Source organism: Silurus meridionalis, chromosome 9 (genome assembly GCF_014805685.1).
Source record: "Silurus meridionalis isolate SWU-2019-XX chromosome 9, ASM1480568v1, whole genome shotgun sequence".
Taxonomy (NCBI): Eukaryota; Metazoa; Chordata; class Actinopteri; order Siluriformes; family Siluridae; genus Silurus; species Silurus meridionalis.
In genome coordinates, this window is record NC_060892.1 from 4,755,406 (window position 1) to 4,780,428 (window position 25,023).

At 36.8% G+C, this 25,023-nt stretch overlaps 2 protein-coding genes across 3 annotated transcripts; one reads left to right on the forward strand and one right to left on the reverse strand.

Moving 5' to 3' along the window:
- Positions 1-1,096: 1,096 nt before the first annotated feature.
- On the reverse strand, positions 1,097-3,801 carry rpl36 (ribosomal protein L36). Of its 2 annotated transcripts, none has more exons than XM_046857321.1 (4): positions 3,702-3,801; positions 3,053-3,149; positions 2,276-2,410; positions 1,097-1,222 (listed from the first exon to the last, which is right to left on the reverse strand). In XM_046857321.1, the coding sequence occupies exons 2-4, from the start codon at positions 3,143-3,145 to the stop codon at positions 1,133-1,135; spliced, it is 318 nt and encodes a 105-aa protein (XP_046713277.1). In that variant the 5' UTR covers positions 3,146-3,149; positions 3,702-3,801; the 3' UTR covers positions 1,097-1,132. The 2 variants fall into 2 exon arrangements, with proteins under 2 accessions (XP_046713277.1, XP_046713278.1); XM_046857322.1 differs by lacking the exon at positions 3,702-3,801 and adding an exon at positions 3,549-3,573.
- A 2,136-nt stretch (positions 3,802-5,937) lies between these two features.
- Positions 5,938-20,184, forward strand: lmnb2 (lamin B2). Its single transcript, XM_046857320.1, has 12 exons — positions 5,938-6,417; positions 8,324-8,460; positions 10,435-10,591; positions 10,679-10,804; positions 11,144-11,314; positions 11,496-11,621; positions 12,391-12,611; positions 15,221-15,455; positions 15,710-15,817; positions 16,208-16,327; positions 18,102-18,200; positions 19,653-20,184. The coding sequence occupies exons 1-12, from the start codon at positions 6,193-6,195 to the stop codon at positions 19,692-19,694; spliced, it is 1,767 nt and encodes a 588-aa protein (XP_046713276.1). The 5' UTR covers positions 5,938-6,192; the 3' UTR covers positions 19,695-20,184.
- Positions 20,185-25,023: the final 4,839 nt, after the last annotated feature.

A 25,023-nucleotide genomic window follows, 5' to 3' on the forward strand; every position in this document is an offset into this window, starting at 1 on the left:
ATAAAAAGATATTATATATATTATATATAATCAGTATATATATATATATATATATATATATATATATATATATATATATATATATATATATATATATATATATTTAACAAGAATTGGCTTATTACTCAGAATTCCACAATGGGCTAGTAAAAATTGCAAGAAAATACCATTTTCACATCAAAGTTTTGTTTCAGATTTGAGTATTTTAAAATGAGTCAATTTTTCAGACAAAAAAAATTGTTAGAAAGTGATAGATATATAATTATAAAAAAGTTTCGTTTCTTTCAGACCAGTCAGAAACGTTCTAATCCACTTTTAAAGCACAATCCAATAGAACAGTTGAAGATTTCCTAAGATTTTCTAATAAAACCTCAGAGCCAGCAGACTTCATACCACCATTACCAAATAAAACTATCCATTTTGCAAGGTGTTTTTTTTCCTAGATAATTCTGTATTTTACCACCTAAAGATATACATAAAACACAATGTGGATACATTACAATATTACTGCTTGTGTTTCTTGATGCTATTTTGTCAACTTATTTATTTTATTGCAAATACCCAATGCTTCTTTCTATGCTTGAGATATGAAGGGATTACAGCTACAGGGTTGCCACACTTCCATGGACAGATTCAAGGGCTTCTTAAAGCACTTTATTTTATATCAAGCACCCATCAAATTCACAGCCCAACCTATAGGATCATGAAAGTACATTTTACACTGCGTTTATTAGAATATTCATTAACCATTTTCAAACTTTTCAGTTGCTGCACTTCATAATTCTGAATATCCAGTTTCAATTGATTCCAATGTTTAAACTATCTATAATTCTACATCCTTCAGCCTGTAACCTCCAACTTATTCCACCCGTTTAAAATGTACCAGTGTGAAACACAAACCTAAAAACAACCCTCCAACTCGTTTATATTCTTCTCCAAGCCTGGTATTGTGTCTGGACAATGTGCAGCTTATTCTAAATCCGGCTGCATATTTATTAACCTTAAATGCAAACCAAGATTGTAATAATAACCAGGAAAGTCATCAGTATGTATTTTGGAACGACCGAAATTGTAATGAAAACAGTAAAACCTAAGATTTGGTAATACAAATTTATTTGTCCAATGATGCAGGTTACTCCTTCTTGGCTGCAGCCTTTCTCAGTGCAGCCAGAATGTTGCTGAGCTCTTCCCTCTTTCTCTTGGCACGGATGTGAGTTCCGACCTGGAGAACAAAACACACATCAGTATTTACAGTAACAAACACTTACAGCACTGAGAATTCACTACTCACCACATAGACTGAAGTCTATGCAGATCAATTTTGTACAAAAATAAATAATTGTAATAAAGATTTAAAATCAAAATTAGACATTATAGGATGAAAAAATAAAGTGTGGTTCATAAACATCAATTCAGGAAAGTTTTAAACACAGGAGACATTATGACTGAAGGAATTGATCATTTCAATGCATTATCAACTGCTGAATTGATCCAGTTTGTGTAAAGTGTGTCTTTACATCTATTTTATATTAGGATGAGTTTAATCCAAGCAAAAATAAATAAATGACGAGGGTTAAACAACCAGTAGCTCTTTGGTAAATGTACCATTAAAACTACATTTATAATTTCACACACACTGATCATGTAGCTGTCCATGGTCCTACTTAAGACCACTATTCATCTCTTTCCTCCTAAAAAAGGAATCATGCAGGTTTTTTTCTCTTGGGGAGAATTTTTTTTTTTTAATGGAGTAGAGTCCCAATCTTACCCGATAAGTGCACTATATACTTTTCGAACCTAATTGTATTTTACTGGGACAGAATTTTAGATGGTCACATCTTTCAATGCAAAAAAATCAATTCAGAACCAGAGAGATGGATGGGGTAGGAGAAAACACCAGTTATTCCAGACTGAACCTGTACATTGATTGGCTCATCTGCTGTTTTATAAACCAGGAAAAATTGCACCTAGTTCACCTCAAGTCTCACAAAAAGTTAGGATTTACAATTCACAATTATTCTTACACTAGTGTATATTAAAATTATGTAAATTGCATTGAGACTTTGGCCAGGTGTGTGATGTAAAAACACTAATTCATGCATATATTGAGATTCGATATTAAACCAAACCCAAATACGCTAAACCGAGGATGATCTCTGTTCAATATTCGTTCTAAGACGACTTTGAGTACAATCAAAACCCGGACAGCACAATGCCACTGATTTGCAACAACTCCCTTTAGAAGTTTTAAAGTAAGTCATGAAGTAAGACTAACCCTTTTCTTAATGAACTTGAGGGCACGCTTGTCTTTGGACACCTTCAGCAACTCCATAGCACGCCTTTCGTAGGGGGCGAAGCCACACACCTCGCGGATCATGTCGCGCACAAACTTGCTGTGCTTGGTCAAACGCTGGAGAGGGAAAAAAAATAAATAAATAACCAACTTCATTAAACCCTCACATCAATACGTGGATTTCATAATAATAGAAAACCTGCACGGTTGTTACCAAACTGCAACGTGATTTTTTTTTATTTTTTGCAGCATCCCACTAATTTCACCTCTAGTTCAAATATATCATCCATTTTACAACTTATCAATCCAAGAAATCTTAACACACACACACACACACACACACACACACACAGGGTTATAAAAAAAAGAAAAAGGACTGAGCCATCGCTGTGTATGTTTTCCAAGTTTAATAATAATAATAATAATAATAAGTAATCACAGTGACACTGCATACGAATTACGAGGCGGAGACTAAACAAATTTGCGGTCCGCCACTTAATACGTCCGTGAGGAAACTCAGATTTGAACTATGTTCCGCACGTAAAAAGGATTGCATTCGGTACACATGTGCACCGGTTCGGCACAAACAAGTGGACCGTTACCCCCCTAACAAGCCTTTATGGGCTTCAGACATTTCTTGACCTAAGAACATAAGATGTTTAAGGTCTAAGCAACAAGTGTAGACCACATATCGATATAACAAAATGAGTTTGATGAGGTCCTATTAACTTATATATATATATATATATATAAACTTACCCCCCTCCTGCGGCTGTGCCTGGGCTTGGTGACGTTCTTGGTCACTGGGTGGCCTTTTTTCAGGCCGACCGCCATGGGATACCGAACAGCCATTTCTCTGGAGAACAAGAAAACATGGGTTCAACACAGGAAGCTGTGGCACTTCTGCTCAATATCATTCTCATGTATAACTACAAAAATTATATATAATAATAGATAAAGCTGACATAAGTGCATATTGTTGAACGTCCCATTCCATAAATATCTCACTACAGTATGTAAGTGACCAGGTGAGGTTTTGGATTTGGGACACAGCCAGTAATCAACATTAATTCAGGTTGATGGAGGACCTGGTTTCACTTATTACAGGTTTTTAACTGTTTTTAATCCATTAAAGAAATACACTTTATTTTGAACAGGTTTTATCCTTAAACATGAATGAATCTATTTTATTCCGGGTTCTGTTCAGACATATCCCCCGTTAAAAGCGGTGTACAATCCGTGCTCCTTTAATCACCCAAAATCGCTTCAAAATAAACCGCAATGGCGACACGACGATCTTGTACAGGTTTTTAAATGTTAGGAGAAGCAATCAGAATTATTTTAAATCATAAGATTGCAAAGATATAAGAAAGATTAGAAAACACTACACCGCTCGAACGCTTCGTACCTGCGCTTTCTAATGGCGTCCAAACCGGAAGGACTGTGACAGAGCGGACGTAGAATATTCAACGTTGCGCGCGCGTGAAAACCTGCTTGTAATAACCACAGCGCCATCTGCTGGTGAAATATATATATTATCAAAATCAGGTTTACTGGCCAAGTGTGTTGACACACAAAAGGAATTTGGTTCCAGCTGTTAGTGACTCTCAAAGTACAGACATAAATAAAATAAATAAAAATAAAACAGAAATAACCAAAAATAAAACAGAAATAACCAAACGTCAGAATCGGTGCATCTTAAATGTGGTATTCGGATGTCTGATCGCATGTCTGCACCCATTTCATCTCTGTATCACTCTGTTATTAACATCCTCTGCACATGACCAAACCATCTAAACCGCACCTCTCACCTTGTCTCCAAAACGTCCTACATGCGCCGTCCCTCTAATAAACCCATTTCTAATGCTGTCCATCATCATCACAACAATCCTCAAATCTGCAACCTTCAGCTTTGCCCTGTGTCTTTGCCACTGTCTCTCTTTAAACCCTTCACCATAGCAGGACTCACCACAGTCTTATAAACTCTCTTTCACTCTTACACCAGGCTGTGCACAGACATTTAGAGGGGCAGTGGCCCAAAACCAAAAAAGGGGCACGAAGAGACTGGGTGTTTGTTAATACATATTATGCATGTGTTATAAATGTACAATTAAAAGACTTAAAAAGAAGAATTAAACAATAATTAAAAAAGAAAGCACACTGTAATTATTTCAGTCTTTAATGAAAACTTCATTGTACTCTATTGTCTTTTGATATTTACCTGTTACAGCAAAACCTTTCTATTTAATATTATATTATATACTAATAAACAACTCATTTAGAACATATTTACCTATTTAAACTATTTACAGACCTACTAATAATATGGTTTTAATAAGATATAGTAAATATGACGTTTTAGAGATTACTAGTATCAATGAAGACAAGTGATTACAATAGGAAATATACCTAATTACAAGAAATAAAGTGTGAAAACTGCTAAATATTCGATATGATGATTTCCCTGCTGGCTTTCTGGAGCGTCGAATACATGTTTGCAATGTTCAACTGCCTTTTTCTCTCTCTCTCTCTCTCTCTCTCTCTCTCTCTTTCTTTCGCTCTCTCGCTCTCTCTGTTCTGTCGTAAGGAACTGTGAGGCTTAATTGTTAAAAGGCAATCAGGAGTGGGATATAAAATAATATGTATATGTATAAAAATGTGTGTAGAGTTTTTATATTCACTGTATGTGGTCATAGGACGTCTCTGGATGCAGTAGCATTCATTTTTCCCTTAACTTGAACTAGGAGACCCAAATCTGTTCCAGCATGAGTAAGAAGCACAAGTAACATATGAACATATTTTTCTGAATTGATAATTGTTTAGTTGTTTAATGAAGCACAAAAAGGAATATAGTATTAAAACATTAAAAAGAGCAATATGTCAGTGCACTTTATTACAAAGTGTGTGTGTGTGTGTGTGTGTGTGTGTGTGTGTGTGGGGGGGGGAATGTTCTTGGTTTTAAAATAATAAAAAATATTATTATTATTATTATTGTTATTATTATTATTATTACTACTACCCCACTGCTAAATAATAATAATAATAATAATAATAATAATAATACCATAATTTATTATGGTTTAAAAAAAAAACCAAATACTCATAACAGTATTATTATTGCAATTGTTACTTTGACTGAAGATGATGCTATTACTATTATTACTGAAAATAAAAAAGGATAATAATAAGTTGGAACATTTGGGTTATTATTATCGTTACTACTACTATACTACTACTATTATTATTATTATTATTATTATTATTATTATTATTATTAATAGTAATAGCAGTAATACCAATTGTGAAAAAAAGAAAAACAAACATTAATTAGCAGTAGCCTGTAATATCAAACAAAACAGGAGCATTTTATATTTTAAATCTGTTTATGGTAATATAATAATATATAGATAAAGCGGTGTTTTGTAAATTGCATGTGGCTGTAAAACCGAGAAGTAAAACGGACCGGAAGTGGAGTCAATGTGGAGTAAATACAGATATTTTCTGAATGAATGGTTTCTGACTAAGAGAAATGAACTTTAAATAATAACAATAATAAAAAAAAAACTACTAATACTATGTAGTGAAAACTACAACTCCCAGTACAACTTCCGGGTTTCGATAGCTTTTGGCGGGTTTTTACGGTAGCGTCGGCCATTTTGGTTTTTTTTCCAATTCTTTCAAAGCTAGCCAACCAGCTCCCGGGCTCGAGCGCGCGCGCCATTGTGCTTTATTATTATTTTCATTCAAAGCTTTCAGAAAGTCGTTTCGCGATACAGAAAACTGACGCTCGGATTTATTTCACAAAACTGGCCAGTGGGTTAATTTTTACGGAATCAGGACTGAAGCAGAACCGAGTGGATTCAACGCGCAAATAAGTTGCTGTCTCTCTGCGTGAAGACATGGCGACCGCAACCCCGAGCCGCGCTGCCGCCGAATCTGGCCGTGCGACTGGCTCTTCGACGCCGCTCTCCCCGACCCGCATCTCCCGCCTGCAGGAGAAAGAGGACCTCCGGCACCTAAATGACCGACTGGCCGTCTACATCGACCGCGTCCGCTCTTTGGAGCTGGAGAACAACCGGCTCTCGTTGAAGGTCTCGGAGAAGGAGGAGGTCACAACCAGAGAGGTAAATTCGAACACACGGCTCGGTGTTAGCATGCTAGCTAGCGAACTCTTATACCGCTCTACGGTACTTCACTACATGATTCGCATGCATTTTACAATCTTAAATGGTTCATTCTTTTTTAGAGGAAAAAATAGATTTATTTATGTTTGTGTTTGTCTGCCTTTAACAGTTATATCACCGGCTAATCATTTGAACGTATTAATTAACGAATTGTCGTTTAATTATCCAAGCGGCGTCAATTATTGCTACCTGGCAACCGTGTTAATTGGTTGTGGTCATTTGTTATCATTTGAGCTGAAGGCGTGGAAAAGCGTTTGCACGAGCGAGTAAAGCCGAACAGCTGGCGCCCAGATGTGGATCTAATTTACAACAACAATAATAATAATAATAATAATAAGTCAGAATGATGAAATGGTCAGATATTAATTTGCAAACTATAAAAAAAAGATATATATGCATTTGCTCACACTGTTACCCCATAAACAGCCTCAGGTTCATCATCAGCCTAAAAGTCGGGGGCATTTTCATGTCATACAAATTAAGGCTGTGTGGTTTATCTCGTTTGTTTGTTTGTTGTGGTTGGATTCATGGAGGCGTTCACATTTTCCCTTTGAATTCAGCTTCCACTAACCATAACAGAGAATATTAAAGGGGACTTTGTTTATCATATATACATTTCTTCGCATATCTTATACATACATTGCGTATCCCTTGGCTCAGAACGCAGAACGCACGGCCCACAAGGAACAGAGAGGGTTAAGGGCCTTGTTCAATGGCCAGACAGTGGCAGCTGGTACAGGGGCTTGAACCCCCAACCTTGTGTTTACTAACTGTACCAGAAAAGGGTTCAAGGTTTTGCTCAAGGGCCCACCAGTGATGGTTTGTTGATAGTGCGGTTTGAATCTCTCACTTTATGATCATTATTGGGAGCAAAGAGGGTTTAAGGGTGTTGCTGAAGGGCCTTTAACTGTGGCAGGTTGGTGATAATGGGGCTTGAACATCTGACCTTATTATACCTGGAGCAGAGAGGGCACAAGAGTGGATAGTGAGGGTTGAACCCCTGACCTCATGATTAGTAACTGGACCAGAAAGGTATTAAGAGGAAATGCTCAAGGGCCCAACAGTGGCGGTATTGGGGCTTGATCCTCCAGCCATCAAGGGCATCTGTCAAATGGATCTACACAACTTTTTTTTCCTCTATAGATCAGACTTGTACTTTGTTCCACTGACAAGGCTACATTATTAAACACACAGTTTTTGTCCTACAGTGTTATTTCTAAGTGAGAAAGTTGCGTACTTATTAAAGATTTTTGTCATCAGTGAATATCGATTGTCATTCTTACACCATCTCTTCTTATTTGTTATCTATACCAGTCAACGACTTGATGTTCTTTTATTTCCTGATCTTCCATCCTCCTGTGTGGAGATGCTTTCAATGAGTTTAAAGTGCTCTGTAGATCGATTTTATATATCCCAAATATGATCAATTTTCAAACTTTACATTAGGTTGTCGTTATTAAAATACCGGCATTGTCAGTTGATGGCAGCAATACATCAGAAAAGCATGTCCGCATAACGTTTTCCAAACTATGTGATGTTTTTGTGTTGCCCTTCCCTGTTACAGTTTCCCCTCAGGGTTTTTTAACCAAATATGCATCGACTGTCTCAGTGAAGCCTCTGCAGGATTTCAGACACTGTGCAAGTTAATAGATGTCTGATTTAATTTACTAAAACTGAAAATAAATAACAGTAAAAAGCTTTTTAGCGTTTGAGGATCAAACACGGTAATTGGTACAGAGCTTGTATTTGAGTACTGATTATATATCCACAAATTGTCTGTACAAGTCATTTATTTTCATTAAACTTGCATACCGGTTTTTGAACGTGTGTGTTTATCTTCTCTAAGGTGACCGGGATTAAGTCTCTCTACGAGGCTGAACTGGCGGATGCTAGACGTGTCCTTGATGAGACGGCGAGAGAGCGAGCAAAACTCCAGATTGATTTTGGCAAGGTCAACTCCGAGCTCGAGGAAGTCACTAAGATGTAAGTTAGGCGATAATTCGCTTTGTGTTATTACCTGGGCAGTTGGAATCTAGTAATAGGAGACACCTAAGGACTTCACTTTTCTTTTTTCATGTGAAGGTCCGATCATGCCTGGTTATCATTCGCTGCTCTTACTTGGTGCATATCTGAAAAAAAAGATCATCATATGCATGGTTGGGTTTTTGTAGTCAAATTCTCTCTGGTATGATTTTCATGTCAATAGTGTTGGCAGCTTTGTATGCATCCTGGTCTACACTATTCTGAACCCAAATCAATAGACATTAAAAAATTATAAATGTACTAGAGTTTAAAGGGCAGGTGACTCACATCTCTCCAATGAAGTTCTGTTCTGTATAATTTGTATGAAAAATCTCCACCCACAACTTCACCACATGCTTTGTGCTGGGAAACCGGAAAAGCTAGAGCTGTGTGTGTATATATAAAGCAGGCAGTGTTTCTACCTGCCTTGTTCATTACTAACGGATTAGTGTAAGCTAAGTAGCCATTCGGAGTTCTCTTTTTCACCAACAAACTCCACCTCCGATTCGTTACGCAGAATCAGCCGAAAAACAGCTGACCAGAGCAGACGGCGTGGATAAAACTAAAGTCGACTGATGCTCAAAAAAACCCAGACATCCAAACATCAGCTTAGTGTGGCCCAGGCTTTAATTTCTTATCCTTCATTTTTATTCTAGCCTTATATTTTTCATTTGTTAAATATGTATGGAATGCTCGTATTGTAGTGAGTCTTCAACCAGCTGTGGTTTAGGCTACAGGTAGGTATCTGAACCAAATCCCGGTCACAAGCGCACCGATCGAAGAGGCTTATGTTGTTCAATAAATGTTTATTTTAGGCCTTTTTTTTGCATCATGTTTAAAGAGATAAAAGAAACTCGTCCGAAAAAAAACCGTCATCGGCCATTGGCTGCCCCAATTTCTAAATATTGCCATCTGTGTTTGGGCCAGAGAAATCCCCACATCAGTCGACCTCTAGTTTAGTGTGCACTGGACATTTATTCGATTAAACATTGGCACCCAGATTACAGATTGTATTTAAGCAAGTGACACACTCATACTAAACACTTTATAGTATAATAATAATTGACCAGCAAACATCTCCTTGTAGATGATTTTTTTAATTTAATTGCTAAGATTTTTTTTTTTACTTTTATTATTATTATTATTAATTTATTATATTTTTACATTTATTTTATTTGATGGTCATATTTTAAAGCCTTTATTAAAGTGATGGTTCTTGTGATAGGAATTTGTTTCTTTCTCCTGGGGCATTTCTTGTCACATGGCTAGTTAATGCTGCATTTGACTTGAGTCATGAAAACATTTCACTACCAATTCTATGGCTCTGAAGTTTTATTTCCACCTTTCTTGTTTCTTTGAGGTGATTGAAGGGGCTGTGTTTTTGCTTCTAATTGGCCCAAAAGTTTTTTATTGGCATAAAATTAGAAAAGTGTGTATATATACAATTTATTCAAACAAAAAAGTGAAGTGTATATTTGTACATCCCGATTCAACGCTTTGAAAATTACATTAAGTGTAAGTGAGTCACTCAGCACTGACATCATTTTTGAGAAACCAGTTCATTTCACTTGCCTGATTTCCTCACACGCACAGACTTTAGACTCGTGGGTTTCTTTGGTTTACACTTGTTTCTAGCTAACAGAAGTGAACAGGAAGTCTGTGGCTTTGTGCCCATGAACGCTTGCATGATAAATGCCAGTCGTCTGTTCTACCCCTTTCTTTTTTTTTTTTTTTTTTTTTTAAACTAGACCTAATTTTTTATTGCCATGTATTTGTAAAAAATGCTTCCTGGCCCAAATTTTTGAAACGAATCCTGCTTTTTTCTAAAATAATCATGACAACTAAGTATTTACATAACATGACTAAGCTACTAAAAAGTCCCCTTAATATAAGGTAGTTGAATAAAGCAAGAAACTGTTTTCTTGTGTTTTGCAGCTATAAAAAAAAGGATGGTGACCTGGCTTTGGCTCAGGCCCGTATCAAAGATCTGGAGTCCCAGTTTAACCAGAGCGAAGCGTCACTTGCTACAGCTCTCGGCGAGAACTCAGCCCTCGCTGCAGAGATCAACAATCTGAAGAAGCTGCTGGCAAAGGTTCGTCTTTTTTCTTTACTCCATTTTCCCTCATCAAGTTCATTCCGTGCTGGATGAATGTTCAGAAACCGGGTTGGTACCTTTCAGGCCGAAGATGCTCATGCCGTCGCTAAAAAGCAGCTGGAGACTGAGACGCTGATGCGTGTGGATGTTGAAAACCGCTGCCAAAGTCTGGGCGAGGAACTCGAGTTTAGGAAGAGCATGTTCGAGGAGGTGGGTCTCCACTTTTTACTTCTGCTGATGGGTTCTATGTTCTTAAAGCCAGTTTAAACATTGTTATTTTGTAGCCGGAACTTCGTTAATGCGGAAATTTTTTTTATGTGCATTATATTTATTTAGTTTGTATACCTTGTGAATTATAAAGCTTTAAAAGGATCAAAGTCGAGGAGATCTGCTCAACCAATTATTTGGTTGGTGCCCAATTTGATTGGTTGCAGGTATTTTTCTGGTTGCAAAATTGGAAAAATTGACTACAGGTTAAACCACTTAATAATTGAGTCTTAATTTTGGCAATCCTAAATTCAGTCCTTGACCTGCTATGGGCTTATACAGGAGGTTCGTGAGTCAAGGAAGCGCCATGAGAGGCGAATGGTGGAGGTGGACAGTGGAGTAAAGCAGGATTACGAATACAAGCTTACCCAGGCTCTTCAGGACCTCCGCAAGGAGCACGAGGAGCAGGTCAAACTCTACAAAACTGAGCTTGAGCAAACCTTCCAGGCTAAGGTACTGCATTCGGGTTATATTTTCTTCTTCTTTTTATTATTATTAATACTCTTAAAGAGGTAAAATGCCAGATGACTGTGTGTAATCTTTGCAAATGTGTCATGGCTCAATCCTGATTTAAAGCTGCTGTAAGGTGGCCAATTAGATATGAGCATTCTGCTTTTCTCTTCCTCTCGTGCAGCTGGAAAATGCCATTGTGTCCTCTAAAATCAATGATGCGGAAGTATGCACAGCACGCGAGGAGCTGCAGGAGGCTCGTGTCAGGATCGAGGGGCTGACCTATCAGCTCTCTGCACTCCAGAAACAGGTACAGCTTCCCTCAAACAACCCGCTGCACATTTAGCTGCTTGTAACAGCTTCAACCTCGCCTTAACGTGCGTTTTTTGAGGTGGAGAGCGTTAAAGGTTTGTCCTTAGCTATCTTTCAGAACAGTGGGATTCCCCACAAAATAAGCTTGTTTTATCTTTTACTTGTAAATGACATTTAATTGAAAACATACAGAGAACGATACGACGGTGAAAATGAGGATATGTAATTTGTGCAACGAGTCTTTTGTCTTATCTGGCAAGACCCTGGCAGAGGTGGACATCGGAACCATCGGCTCTCCAACACACCTGAACTTTAAATAAAAGTTCCTAATTACTTGGTTTTGTTGAATAGGGAATTAGAACATGAGGGTTTGAGGTGTTAGATTTTACATTTGCTAGATGGAGGATGTTTTCATCCAAAGCAACTTACATTTAAAACATGATTTAACTGAGAAGTTTGTATTTTTTGCTGGGCATTAACAGTTTGGCCCAGTTATATCATAGACAGGTTTTGGGTAAAGCCCAGAGCATCTTGTTAGAAGATTTTCACCCTTAGCATCATGAGTTTCACTTCCCTCCTTATGGCATTCAGTATAGAACTCCTAGTAGTAACAAAAAACAAACCCGCTTTAGACTTTAATTTATTCCCTGTGAAATCTGTGAAATTTTTTGATATAAGGTAAATACCTCTTGGAGAAATTGTGAGTTACTTGTATGGTGCAACCGAATTGCCATTGGAAACAAATAAAAATAAACTGCACCTTGCAGGCAGCATCAGCAGAGGAGCGTTTGCGCGAGCTGGAGGACCTGCTGACCAGCGAGCGCGACAAACACCGTAGATTAATGGAAGGCAAGGAACGCGAGATGGCCGAGATGCGGGAGCGCATGCAGATGCAGCTGAACGAGTATCAGGAGCTGCTGGATGTAAAGCTTGCCTTGGACATGGAGATCAATGCGTACAGGAAGCTGCTGGAGGGAGAGGAGGACAGGTGAGTGTCTGAAGTGTGTGAGAAACATACAGTAGATGTACAGTGGCTCGGTCTATCTGTTAAAATCGCAGGTTTTTGTCATCAATCATGTCATAATTTTTACTTCATATACGATAATGCAACCAAACAATTCTGAAAAATTACAAGCTTAATCGTGTTGCTCACCCTTTATTACATGCAACTTGTGCATTAACAGTCCTGATAGTTGCACATCTTAATTTTGCAGATTTATCCACTCTTCCTTCCCTTAAAATCTCTCCATTTCTGTCATTGTGTGGGGAAACTTGCACAGTCCCCTTCAAGTTATTTCTGTGTAAAAGAGGCCTGCACAGGTTGTGTGCCAAAATGTATTCAGATTATTCCTTTTTCTTGAATAGAATGAAATTTTGCCTAAAAGAAGAGTATGATGACGCCGCCACCATCATGCTTTACAGCCAATGTGTTATTTGGGTTTTAGTTGTGCCCTTTGGGTGATTTTATACAGGCTTTAATTTTTATTTGTTTATTTTTTTGTTATATAGCAAAACTAAATGAACTTTTAACTTTACACAGCCTCTGTGCTGTTTGATTGGTAGACTGATTAAGCATGATATCATGTTCTAGGAAAATGAAATGGGAGGAAAGATTTTATGTAGCATGGCATGTACTGGATGTAGGTTGCAATTTGATTAGATGTCATGAGTGTTTGGGTTTGCTTCCCCCCATTTATGCAACAATGCATTATTTTATTTGAATCGACAGAAGGTGGCAGGATGCCATCAATGGCAGATTATACATCATGGTCACAACCACACGTCCAGGATGGTGCATTTCTCAGGGTTTCTATGCATTTTGGAAAAGTATGGATTGATTAGAGTGATTTCCAGGTCTGAACTAGTGTGGAAGAAAGATCCTGTTGCCCCATTTGGTTTTCTAAAATATAAAATTAAGAATTTATAAAACAAAGAATATGTCTGCACTCATCCAGATAAATCTGGAAAAAAACGCTGCGTACACATTTTCGTTTTCGTTGCTCATCCACACCAAATGTCATAAAACCCTTACGTTCCTTTACGCTGCCTAAGCAACAATGTAAGACGTTTCGACCGGCAGTTGCCATGAGGGGACAGCGTCCCTGAACGTGTGACTAAACACATGGACAACATCAGAAATTGTAAAGTAACGCATGTTATAGCTGCAATTTAAAATCATTATTTCTGATCTTAAATATGGGATTCAAAAGTTTGGGATTCTGAAATAAACATTGTAGGAACCTCAACCTCAGGGTCTATCATTAATAAGGCATGGTGTATTTATTTATTTTTTGTTATCAGATTGTACACTATACACCCCTAACATAAAGATGACATTTAACCTAAATATGATAAATGTAGTGCAGCATTTTGATTCGAAATGAGGGGGAAAATAATAAAGTTCCTGCCCAGTAGGAAAGTGAGTGGTTTAAATCATTCCAGACATTTGAGCTTATATGTGCACATTTCTAGCTCTCAGGCTTCACAGGATGTCAGATTCGCTTTGCTCATATGCAGCCATACATGTGTTTTTTTTGCCTCTCGTGTGAGCCAGATGATAGCAGAGTGTCAGAGCAGTCGGAATGTTGTTCTTTATGCCTGAGCAGAGTTCTGAGAGATTGTAGGGAGTGTAGGGAAGGTGGAGATCGGCTCACTTCGCTTGACGACACAGACTTGTAGATTAGTCAGAATTTAAAACGGGGTTGGGGGGAGCATACACCCATGACAAAAAATCTTGTCTTTCTATTAAAGCGTAGTCCGAACAAACGACTGATGAATTTCACTTCGTTTAAGTGAATTAAACACATTCAGTGCAACGAGGGTGATCACTGATCACAAACAAACAACCCTTATCTGGCTCTTTTAACTAATCAAAGCATTTGTATAAATGCATATGGCGTAAACTTTAAACCTTTAAACCTATTAGTGACAGGTCGTTCAATTTGAGTAAGTTGTCAGTATGACTTGGAAGATCGAGAGAGATTTGTTCATTTTCTTCTGGATGCACATGCGCAAAGCATCGCAAAATCTCCGCAGGTTCTGTACTAAAAACAGAATTGAATAGTTTACCTGTCGACTCGTCTGAGTCGTTCGTTCTTTTATCACGTCACTCGTATACGCTATGTGGTGCATTACACAGGAAACAGAATTGAGTAGTTCACCTTATGAGTTCTCTGTTCCGAGTCATTCATTTTTTTGTCACATTACTCCCATAGACGCTATGCAGTAATATATACATATGTAAATTTTTGTAACTATAACGAAATAAAGGAACTAAATGATCTAGACTCGAAAAAGATTAACTCATTTTGATGAACGCGATTCAAACCAAGTCTTTAAAATTATCCGATCTTCCCATCACTACTGTATTGTGGGTTTAATAACTGAAGCATGTTTTAAAGTCGTCCCTAGATGGCAGTATTACATTGTGTCAGAATAAAATTGTTCCCCTGGGCACCAAAAGAGTTGGATTTTTGATTGTAACATCTATCACCACTATACACCCATGAATCTTGACCAATTTCAGTTTGCATTGTAAATTTCTATGTGGGCAGACGACCAAGTTGGATGTATTTAAATCGTGTGTGTTTTTAACAGGCTGAAGCTGTCTCCCAGCCCTGCCTCACGGGTCACTGTTTCCCGAAGCATGGCTGCTAGCAGCAGCTCTTCCCGCTCGACCCGTGCGAAGAGAAAGCGCATGGAAGTGGATGATGAGACTTCCGGCGCTCCCGGTTTCCGTGTCAGCCAGCACGCTGAGGCAACAGGCTCAGTCAGTATCGAGGAGCTCGACCTCGAGGGCAAGAGTGTCACCCTCAAAAATAACTCCAACAAGGTGCTTCTCATTTCTTACAGTGGTTTTATATTTAGGACACAATCTTATAATCTATATAAAAGTAAGGTTTTATCAGGTTGGTGAAAATGTGTGTGATGGTGTTTGAAAACGATTGGTAGACTGGTTGTGCTGGGATTTAAACTTATGACCTGTAACCACTGGGACACTATTTCCCAGTATCTTGTGGGTAATAATGGATCGATCTGTTTATCGATGTGTTTTATTGAACATTGTTTTCATGTCGCACCTTTCAGGATCAGTCTCTGGGTAGCTGGCGGCTGAAGAGGCGAGTTGGAGAGGGAGAGGAGATTGTCTACAAATTCAGCCCTAAGTTTGTCCTTAAAGCAGGACAGACAGTTACAGTAAGCGCTTTTGTTTTATGTGTTGTACGTTTTATTACATTTGAATCGCCGTTAGGATTAGCAGATCAGCAAGCAACAAGTACAACACGTAATCTAACAAGCAGTCTTTGAGTTTCTATTGAAGCTTTCAATCTGCTTAATTACTGACTGCCTTCTGGTAGCCCCCAGATACCATATAAACTGTATTTTTTCGATGGAAGAGAAAGATGGGGCTCTGTTGAAGTAAATTCTACAGATCTTTCACCTATGACAAAGTCTAAATCTGGCAACCACAAGTGAATTGGAACTACAGCTGTACAGTATCTGTTATGTAGATATTCCCATTATACAGAACGGAAAGTGAGCCCATTGTGATCTGTGGTCGAAATTAGATTTTGACATTGTGTACAGGTGTGGGCGGCAAATGCAGGCGTGGCTCACAGTCCTCCCTCAGACCTGCTGTGGAAGAGTCAGAGCAGCTGGGGCAGTGGAGATGAAACGGTCACCCTGCTGGTCAATTCAGATGGAGAGGTACACAGCACCATGCACTTCATTCTTTAATTAGTCCTATGTTCTTTATCAGGGTTTTTTTTTGTGTGTGAGATCTGGTATAATGATATCCTGATAGAAGTTTTTAGTTTATGATTTTTTGTTATATCATTACATATTTGAAATTTCTTTTTATTCCTTTTTTTAATCTCTCCAGATGTTTTCTTTAAAAAGCCTACACATCTGGATGCATTTTGAAGCACAGTGAATTGTCTGCGTTCACGTTAATCCAGAGAGATCTGAAAACAGCATTTTTGTTTCAAATTGTTCTCCACCCACACGTTTTCTTTTCTTCTTTCTTTCATTCTTTCTTTTTTTTTTTTTTTTTTTTTTTTAAAATATACATACATTTTTCCAAAAATAAATTTCATACTGCGCATACGTTAAAATGTAAGGCGCTTTGGCTTATGACGTTTCTCCCAGCGATTTCTTTTATCTCTCTGTTTCTCTCTTTTTATTTTTTTAATGAAGCTGTTTTTGGTGCAGAAAAAAAGTGATTAAGACGAAAGGCCAAAACATAGTGAAAACTTTCAATTACATTAATATCATGCCCAACAGGAATAGAATCGGCCCGAGGGTGTGTTTGTTACGGTGCCACGGTTTGTCACTACAGGCTTTTTCAAAGTACAAATTAAAATGCGTTTCTTGGCTCAGCGTGCTGCTTTGCTTTTCATCTTGTAATGAGATTGATAAATACAGACACCGTAATACAGAGATTTTGTCGAAATGTCAGTTTCAAACATGTCGTTTCATCCAGATTCTGTTGTATGCGCTGGGAAAAGGTTTTCAAGGTCTTTTTTTCTCCAGATAAAGTGTGTACTGGTGTGGAAAAATCAAATCTAGACAAAGTGTCTGAGAAGCAACACTTCAAAGGTTTTTTTTTTTTTAGGTGGCTTATTCTAGGAAAGTGTCCTTGCTCACCAGGTTCTTTGCTTTCTATGAAAATGAATAAAAAAAATACCCTTTCATACAAAGATGTCATAATAAATATTTCTTTTTCTTTTCACCACCGGCTGAGTAATTGTTATTTTGACTAGGTTATCATGACATCTCAGAAATGGCAAGTATCATCTTAGAAATGTCATTTTTGACCTTCACGCATACGAGGTACAAGATGTTGATGCGAGTAGTCATGCAGAGTCGATGTCACTTCCTGAACTCTGAGCATCTCAACAATCGAGCGTTCTCTTCTTTATTTGGCTTTTCCCGTTCGGAGATTCGGCAGCATAATACTCTACGGTGTGGTTATGATTGTTCTTCAGGGTCCTGGATGAATTTTCCCAAGAACGCCAAACAGTAGTTTTACACGTTTTACATGTATCGCATTAAACAAGTATATTGCTTAATCAGGGAGTCTACTAATGTGATGGATAATCCTCCTCTGGATGAATTGTTAACCAGTCCTGTATTCCTATGCTTTGCCTTGTAATCTGGTGCAATCTCATGCAACTCTTGACAAGCACTCATGCCTCCTCACACAGGTTGGAAAGCTCTGTTCTACATGCTTACAGCTGCACAGTTCATTCACCCCTAAAGTACCACCACAATTAAAATTGTACTGTTTTAGCTCTGGATTGAGTTGGTAAATGCTTCAGGACTGAAGTTGAACATTAAAAATGGTCTTGGTTTAATAAAGAAGTCTCTCAGGTCCTCCTCAGTTTGTTTATAGACTTGTTAATATACATTTATCCGGAATTAATGGTTGCAGTTTTTAATTTTTAAGAAAACAGTTTGAAGTCATTGATTGTCTCTGCAGGAGGCGGCGAAGCGGACGGCCACCAAAAGCCTGGTAGAACTGGAGAATGGAGATGATGAGAACGGAGACTTTGGAGATGAGGATCTGTTTCACCAGCAGGTGAGTTGCATTTACACTCACCTCCCACTAGGGGTGTAACGGTACACACAAGTGTATCGAATTCAATTCTTTTTACATGCAGAAGAAAGTTAAAACTGAGTTCTCTCAGGGACGTATTAAGTGGCAGACTGCTAAATTGTTTAGTCTCCATCTCGTACTTTAAGAGCATTTTTATTCTTATTAAACTTAAAAACATACACAACAATGCCAGCGGGATAAAAAACGGTATGGAAATATGATTTGTTTTGCGCATGCATGAACTAGAAACCTAAAAAAGTGGCGATGGATTCTTTAGCGCTTTATGTCCAACTTCCTTTTAAAAGGAGAAAATCCTGACAATTCCACATATCGAGGGAGTGAATGAATAAATGATGAAAGGAATGACGTTATTTGTTACAGTATGCTGAAATACAGTTAATTAGAGATATGGAAATAGAAATAAATACAGAAAATGATATATTAAATGTAAAAACCACACTCTTACTTACAGATCTGTATTACCAAAATACGGTCTAACAAAAACTATTTAATTTAATTTTTCTTTTTATTTAATTTGATCAATTTAATTGATTGCTGAATTTAATCAATGTGTGTTGCATTAATTTAATTGATAAAATTTTTATAAAATATTATTTTATATTTTATTTAACCAAGCTGGCATTTAATTTAAAATTGTTTTATAAATGTATACTGTTGATGTCTACGAATGTTAATAACAATACATATTTAAAAAAAAAATTAATAATTAAAAACAAGCAGTTTTGTTTTGCATCGCTTCCCCCTAATTGTACCGAAATTGAACCGGGCCGTGAATACACCCTTATCACCCACTGTAACTGTGGCATAGTGGATGTACCAGAAGAGCTGGTTTGAGTGTTTTAGAAGCAACTGCTGCCACAAACTTTCACAGCGCTGCATGGATTTGCAGGTGTACTGGTATTTCTAGTATTATAGATGGTGACTGTATGTGCAACTTTACAGCAGCATATATATTTCTTTAATTTATGCTTGAACAATTTTAAATAAGATGCCTGTTGGTTTGAATAAAAAAATTCAAATGAATGAATTACACTTTATTTTATTGATTAAACTGAGACACATTAGACAGTGACCGGGAGCGCAGTGTCACTGTCTAATGTGTCTCAATTAAATCAATATAATAAAACAGTGTATTGCATTAATTTGTTTTATTTTGAGGTATTTTCTTATAATAAAAAAAAATAATTGCAGTCCACCTGCCACTTAATATGTTCATGAGGCAACTTGTATAAAATCTTTACTATATATATATATATATATATATATATATATATATATATATATATATATATATATATATATATATATATATATATTATTATTATTATTATTATTATTATTTTATTTATTTTATTTTTTTTTTTTTTACAAAAAAATTCATTTATATTAATTATTTTGGTGTATTATTTCCAGGGCGATCCGAAGACCAGATCCAGAGAATGTGCTGTCATGTGAGGGAGTTTCACCACCACAGTATCCCCTCCCCCATTGTTCCCTTAGAGCCACTAATTTTTATATTCTTCTGCCACAAATTTAAAATAACCCCCTCCCTGCCAGTGTCACTGGCGTGCAGTTTTTACAGACCTCGTTTTTTTAAAATCCAGGTTACCACGTACTGATTACAAAAAAAAAATATTTTAATGGCTGAGCATCGAAATAATGTTCTTTCTTGGTCTTTTTTTGATAAGTATCAAAGGGAAGTTGGGATATCTTCTACATACATGCCTCACCTCTCTGTAATAGAGGTTTTTACAATATAACAGCAGGAAATGTGTATGTATTTTTTAAAGTAAGTGTAGTAGAATGTAAAAGGTCCGCTTGGTGGTGCAGTGATGTGCGCCATCAATTGGTTGTTTAGCTAGGATGAGAAATGTTTTTGAGATGCTTCGCTTCGAGTCGTTACTTAGTTTACAGTACGTTAAAACTGACCGCTCGCTGCCACTTAGCTTGTGTATTTTCTTGCTTTATGCTCCAGCGTACAGAGAAAACAGGGTGGAAAAAGAACTGGCGATTAGATGTTTTTTTTTTAATAAATCCGCACGGATTTATTTTTTTTAGTTTTGAATAATCATGCAACACTGATGATGGACAGCAAATAATTGGAATTTTGGGAATGTAAAGGAATTGTGCAACTCTAATAGATAGTGGATTTCTTTTTAACACTGCAGTCATATAACTGGGTTCTTTTTTCCAAAGCCGTCTCTGAAATCATGCAAACTAATTTACTTTCAGAGATTCAGAGATCATGAAACTCACCTAGTTCAATCTTAGACTCCCTATGGATGAGAAGGATAAAAGATTTATTATGTAAATCGCAAAAGCCGAGTGTTTGCTAAGAAGTGTTCAGAAAGTTCTGAATTGATGATAATGTCACATTTTAATCAGTCCGGTTCACAATCATTCTCAAGCAAATGTTTACATACGGAATAAATCACAACAGGGCGCGCTGCTGACTTGTTACGCGAAAACGATCAGCGATCCCTCACCATCCCGAATCGTCCAATTATATATATATATATATATATATATATATATATATATATATATATATATATATACATACATACATACATACATACAGTACAGACCAAAAGTTTGGACACACCTTCTCATTCAGTTTTCTTTATTTTCATGACTATGAAAATTGTAGATTCACACTGAAGGCTTTAAAACTATGAATTAACACATGTGGAATTATATATGGAATTATATACATAACAAAAAAGTGTGAAACAACTGAAAAATGTAATATTCTAGGTTCTTCAAAGTAGCCACCTTTTGCTTTGATTACTGCTTTGCACACTCTTGGCATTCTCTTGATGAGCTTCAAGAGGTAGTCACCTGAAATGGTCTTCCAACAGTCTTGAAGGAGTTCCCAGAGAGATGCTTGGCACTTGTTGGCCCTTTTGCCTTCACTCTGTGATCCAGCTCACCCCTAAACCATCTCAATTGGGTTCAGGTCCGGTGACTGTGGAGGCGCAGCACCCCATCACTCTCCTTCTTGGTCAAATAGCCCTTGATGCCTTCAGTGTGACTCTACAATTTTCATAGTCATGAAAATAAAGAAAACTCTTTGAATAAGAAGGTGTGTCCAAACTTTTGGTCTGTACTGTGTGTGTGTATATATACATACATATATATATATATATATATATATGTATGTATGTATGTATGTATATATATATATATGTATATATATGTATATGTATATGTGTGTGTGTGTGTGTGTGTATGTATGTATATATATATATATATATATATATATATATATATATATATATATATATATATATATATATATATATATATATATATATATATATATATATATATATATATATAAAAACAGTAATCCCCTGCTTCACCATGGTTTGAATCTCGTGCCCCGGTTTATCGTGGAATTGCATTTGCCACATAACTAATTAATTTGGCTGATTTTCCCAGTCTCGTGTGGAAATCACGATAGACCAAAAACTTATAGGTAATTGTTATTTTATAGATTTTTATGTTGAAATAATGAAATGTATTAATAAAAATATAATTATAAAATTAAGTAAAATGTAAAAAAAAAAAAAAAAAAAAAAACAGTACAGTACTGTATATATAAAATAGCTTTTTTTGGGGTAGCGTCCGTTCATCATGTTTTTTCATTTATCACAGGTGGATTTGGGATGTAACCACCATGATAAATAGGGGATTACTGTGTGTATGTGTGTATACACATATATATATATATATATATATATATATATATATATATATATATATATATATATATACACACTTTTTTTTTCTATTGAAATGAAATGATTGGTATTTAATATGCTAAAGCCGTCTGAGCTACTTCAACCAATCAGATTTGAGCTCTCAAACCCCATGTACTATAACGCAAAACTTTTTTCAAGATATTAAAAAAATCTGCCAGAAGTTTGGAGGCAGTGGTCAGATTTATATAATTCGACACTGTTGAAATGAAAAGTGCAGATTTGAAGCCACGGCCCAACATTTAAACGTTGGTACTTTTCCACCCTGTTCACCCAAACGCAGCTGTTTACACATTATATTTTGTAAAAGCCTGTTTTATATACACACACGCATTTTTCTTTATCATAAACGTCAAAATGAGGTTTGTCGTCCAATTAGCGCACATTTTTAAATAGTTTTTTATTCTACAGTTTTAATCCTAGGGAAGGGGCTGAAGCGAAGCCGCCTGCTCTCAGTTCTCTGTTGCGGGAGACGAAATTAGCCGAACGTCCAGCAGCACGATGATAAAAATAAAAAAATTTACCTTTGTATTCACAAAAGCCGATTTCTCAGGATGGTTCCAACCCTCTAAACGAATCCCTCCCTCGTGCCCAGGAGGGAAACCCAGCCGTGCCGAGGTGGAATTCATATGCATTTGAAAGGGAGATGAATTATTAAACGCGGTGTAAATTATTAGTCGCAGGTGATATCAGATGCAACCTTTTATCATTTTAATATCGGCATGGGGAGCGGGGATACAGAATTTTTTTTTTTTCTTTTTCTAATTTTTATTAGGCTGCTCTGTAGAGCACTTGAATCATTTTAATGGGACTTTTGGAAAAACAGGTTTACATTTTTTTATTTTTTTTATTCTCTTACAGTGTTTTTTTTCCCCCATTATTTTGAACCTGTGATCATGTGCCAAGATCACTGATCTCTGTGTGTCACTGTACAGAATTCATTAGGGAGAGCGAACATGCATTGCTCAGGTCCTCTGAGTTCATAAAATCACCCCTTCCTTTATTTTTTCTCAGTACACTCCACATCTGTGAATAATAATCAGTTGTTGGTTTTTTTTTACGTTTTCAAGTTTTAACACTGTCAGCCAGTCTTTTCTCGTTCAGGTTTTAAGACACGACTGTGATGTAACGGATGACGAGCGCTTCCTGTGTTTTCTGCGCAGCACTGCAGGATGTTAGATACAGTAATAAACTACTGTACAGCTGATCTGAAACTGATCTAATGAGCTGCACACTCACTGTGTAAGTTTGAGCCATTAAAAAATGTGAAAGGAACCAAATTAGGATTGAGCAGGGTGGGGGAAGGGAAGCATCCCGATCATCTGAGGAGGAACGAACGCAGAGCAAGCAGGCCCCGGGTTTCCCCCCCACAACTTTGTACTTGTGTGATTTGAATTGTTTTGTATGCATAATACAATAAATGTTTTGCATAGTATAATCTAATCCACTTTGACTTTTCTTTCTTGCGCTCGTTTTCTTCTTTCTTTCACTTCATTCAGTCTTTCTTTCCTTCTTTTTTTCTTTCTCTTCATTCCTCCTCTTTCTTTCTCCTTCCCTTCATTCCTCCACTTTCTTTAAATCTTTCTTTTCCCTCATTATGCATTCCTTTTCTTCTTGTTTTTCTTTCTATCTTGATTTATTTCCTTCATTCTTTCTCTTTCTTTCCCATCATTTCTTTCTTTTCTTTTCTTTCCTTCATTCCTTCACTTTTTTCTTACCCTTCATTCTGCATTCATTTCTTTCTTGTTTTTCTTTGTATCTTCTCTTTCTTTCCCATCATTTCTTCCTTCCCTGCATTCCTCCTCTTTTTCCCCTTCATTCCTTCTTTCTTTTTTTTCCTATAATTTCTTTCGCTCTTTCCCTTTATTCTTTCTTTTCTTTCCTTCAAGCATCTTTCTTTTTTTTCCTCTTTATTCCTCCACTTTCTTTAATTCTTTCTTTTCCTCATTATGCATTTCTTTCCTTCTTGTTTTTCTTTCTATCTTGATTTATTTCCTTCATTCTTTCTTTTCTTTCCTTCATTCCTCCACTTTCTTTTCTTCATTCTGCATTCATTTATTTCTTGTTTTTCTTTGTATCTTTCTCTATTTCTTTCCCTTTATTCCTTTCTCTTTCTTTCCCATCATTTCTTTCTTCCCTGCATTCCTCCTCTTTATTTTTTCCCCTTCTTTCTTTTTCTTTCCTATCATTCCTCCACTTTCTTTAATTCTTTCTTTTCCATCATTTTGCATTCCTTTCTTTCTTCCTTCTTCCCTCTCTCACACTCACTCTCTCACTCACAATTGGTAATTTCGGTGCCAGTAGCCAGAAACACTGTGCATGAGATACCTGTGCTCCACCATGCAGCCACACACACATTCATATACACATTCACATCTAATCTGCACATACTTATGAAATAGAAGGAGGTTTGAATTCTAGCAGTCAGATGGTCCTATACAACTGTGTGCTCTAACTTTGTGGCAGTTTGGGGAAGAACCACATATGGATTCAAAAGTTGGGTGTGTCAATACTTTAATCCATATAATGAGTATCTTTGTTTTCAGATACTTTTCTCATTTATGCTTTATTTGATCTCAATTAGAGATTTGTGGTTTTTTTTGTTGGTGTATGTTTTTATGGTTTATTAATGAGTATTGTGTATAGTAAAGATTCCAGCGGTCAAATATTCATGTGCTGAACAGAATATTTAGATTTTGCATACACTTTCCTAAACGATACAGAAGGCAGTAAAAATACATGGTGATTAAGTTATCAGAAACTGATTGTCAGGCCAAGTTTGTGTATTTGCACAGGAAAGTCGTCTACAGTCACGTAGTTCTGGAGGTTAATCTGCACTGCTTGGCTCAGGTTAAACGCACCATCGCTGGTTCTTAACTTGTATTTATGTGCTTGTTTATGCGAGGGGGAAATTAATTGCCTGTTCGTGAGTTAAATGTCGTCCTCTTATCTCAGTACTTTGGCAAAGCTCCTCCAGACTGCAGCACTGCTTTCCTTTGGCAATTGGAACACATCACTCT

Excerpts from the sequence above, each read along its gene's own strand:
- rpl36 (XM_046857321.1), bottom strand. The coding sequence starts at position 3,145 with ATGGCTGTTCGGTATCCCATGGCGGTCGGCCTGAAAAAAGGCCACCCA. Across the intron at positions 2,411-3,052 it reads GGCACAGCCGCAGGAGGGGG|CGTTTGACCAAGCACAGCAA; the intron begins GTAAGTTTATAT and ends TTCCCTCTCCAG. Across the intron at positions 1,223-2,275 it reads TCAAGTTCATTAAGAAAAGG|GTCGGAACTCACATCCGTGC; the intron begins GTTAGTCTTACT and ends TTTGTTCTCCAG.
- lmnb2 (XM_046857320.1), top strand. The coding sequence starts at position 6,193 with ATGGCGACCGCAACCCCGAGCCGCGCTGCCGCCGAATCTGGCCGTGCG. Across the intron at positions 12,612-15,220 it reads CTGGAGGGAGAGGAGGACAG|GCTGAAGCTGTCTCCCAGCC; the intron begins GTGAGTGTCTGA and ends TGTTTTTAACAG. Across the intron at positions 15,456-15,709 it reads TCAAAAATAACTCCAACAAG|GATCAGTCTCTGGGTAGCTG; the intron begins GTGCTTCTCATT and ends CGCACCTTTCAG.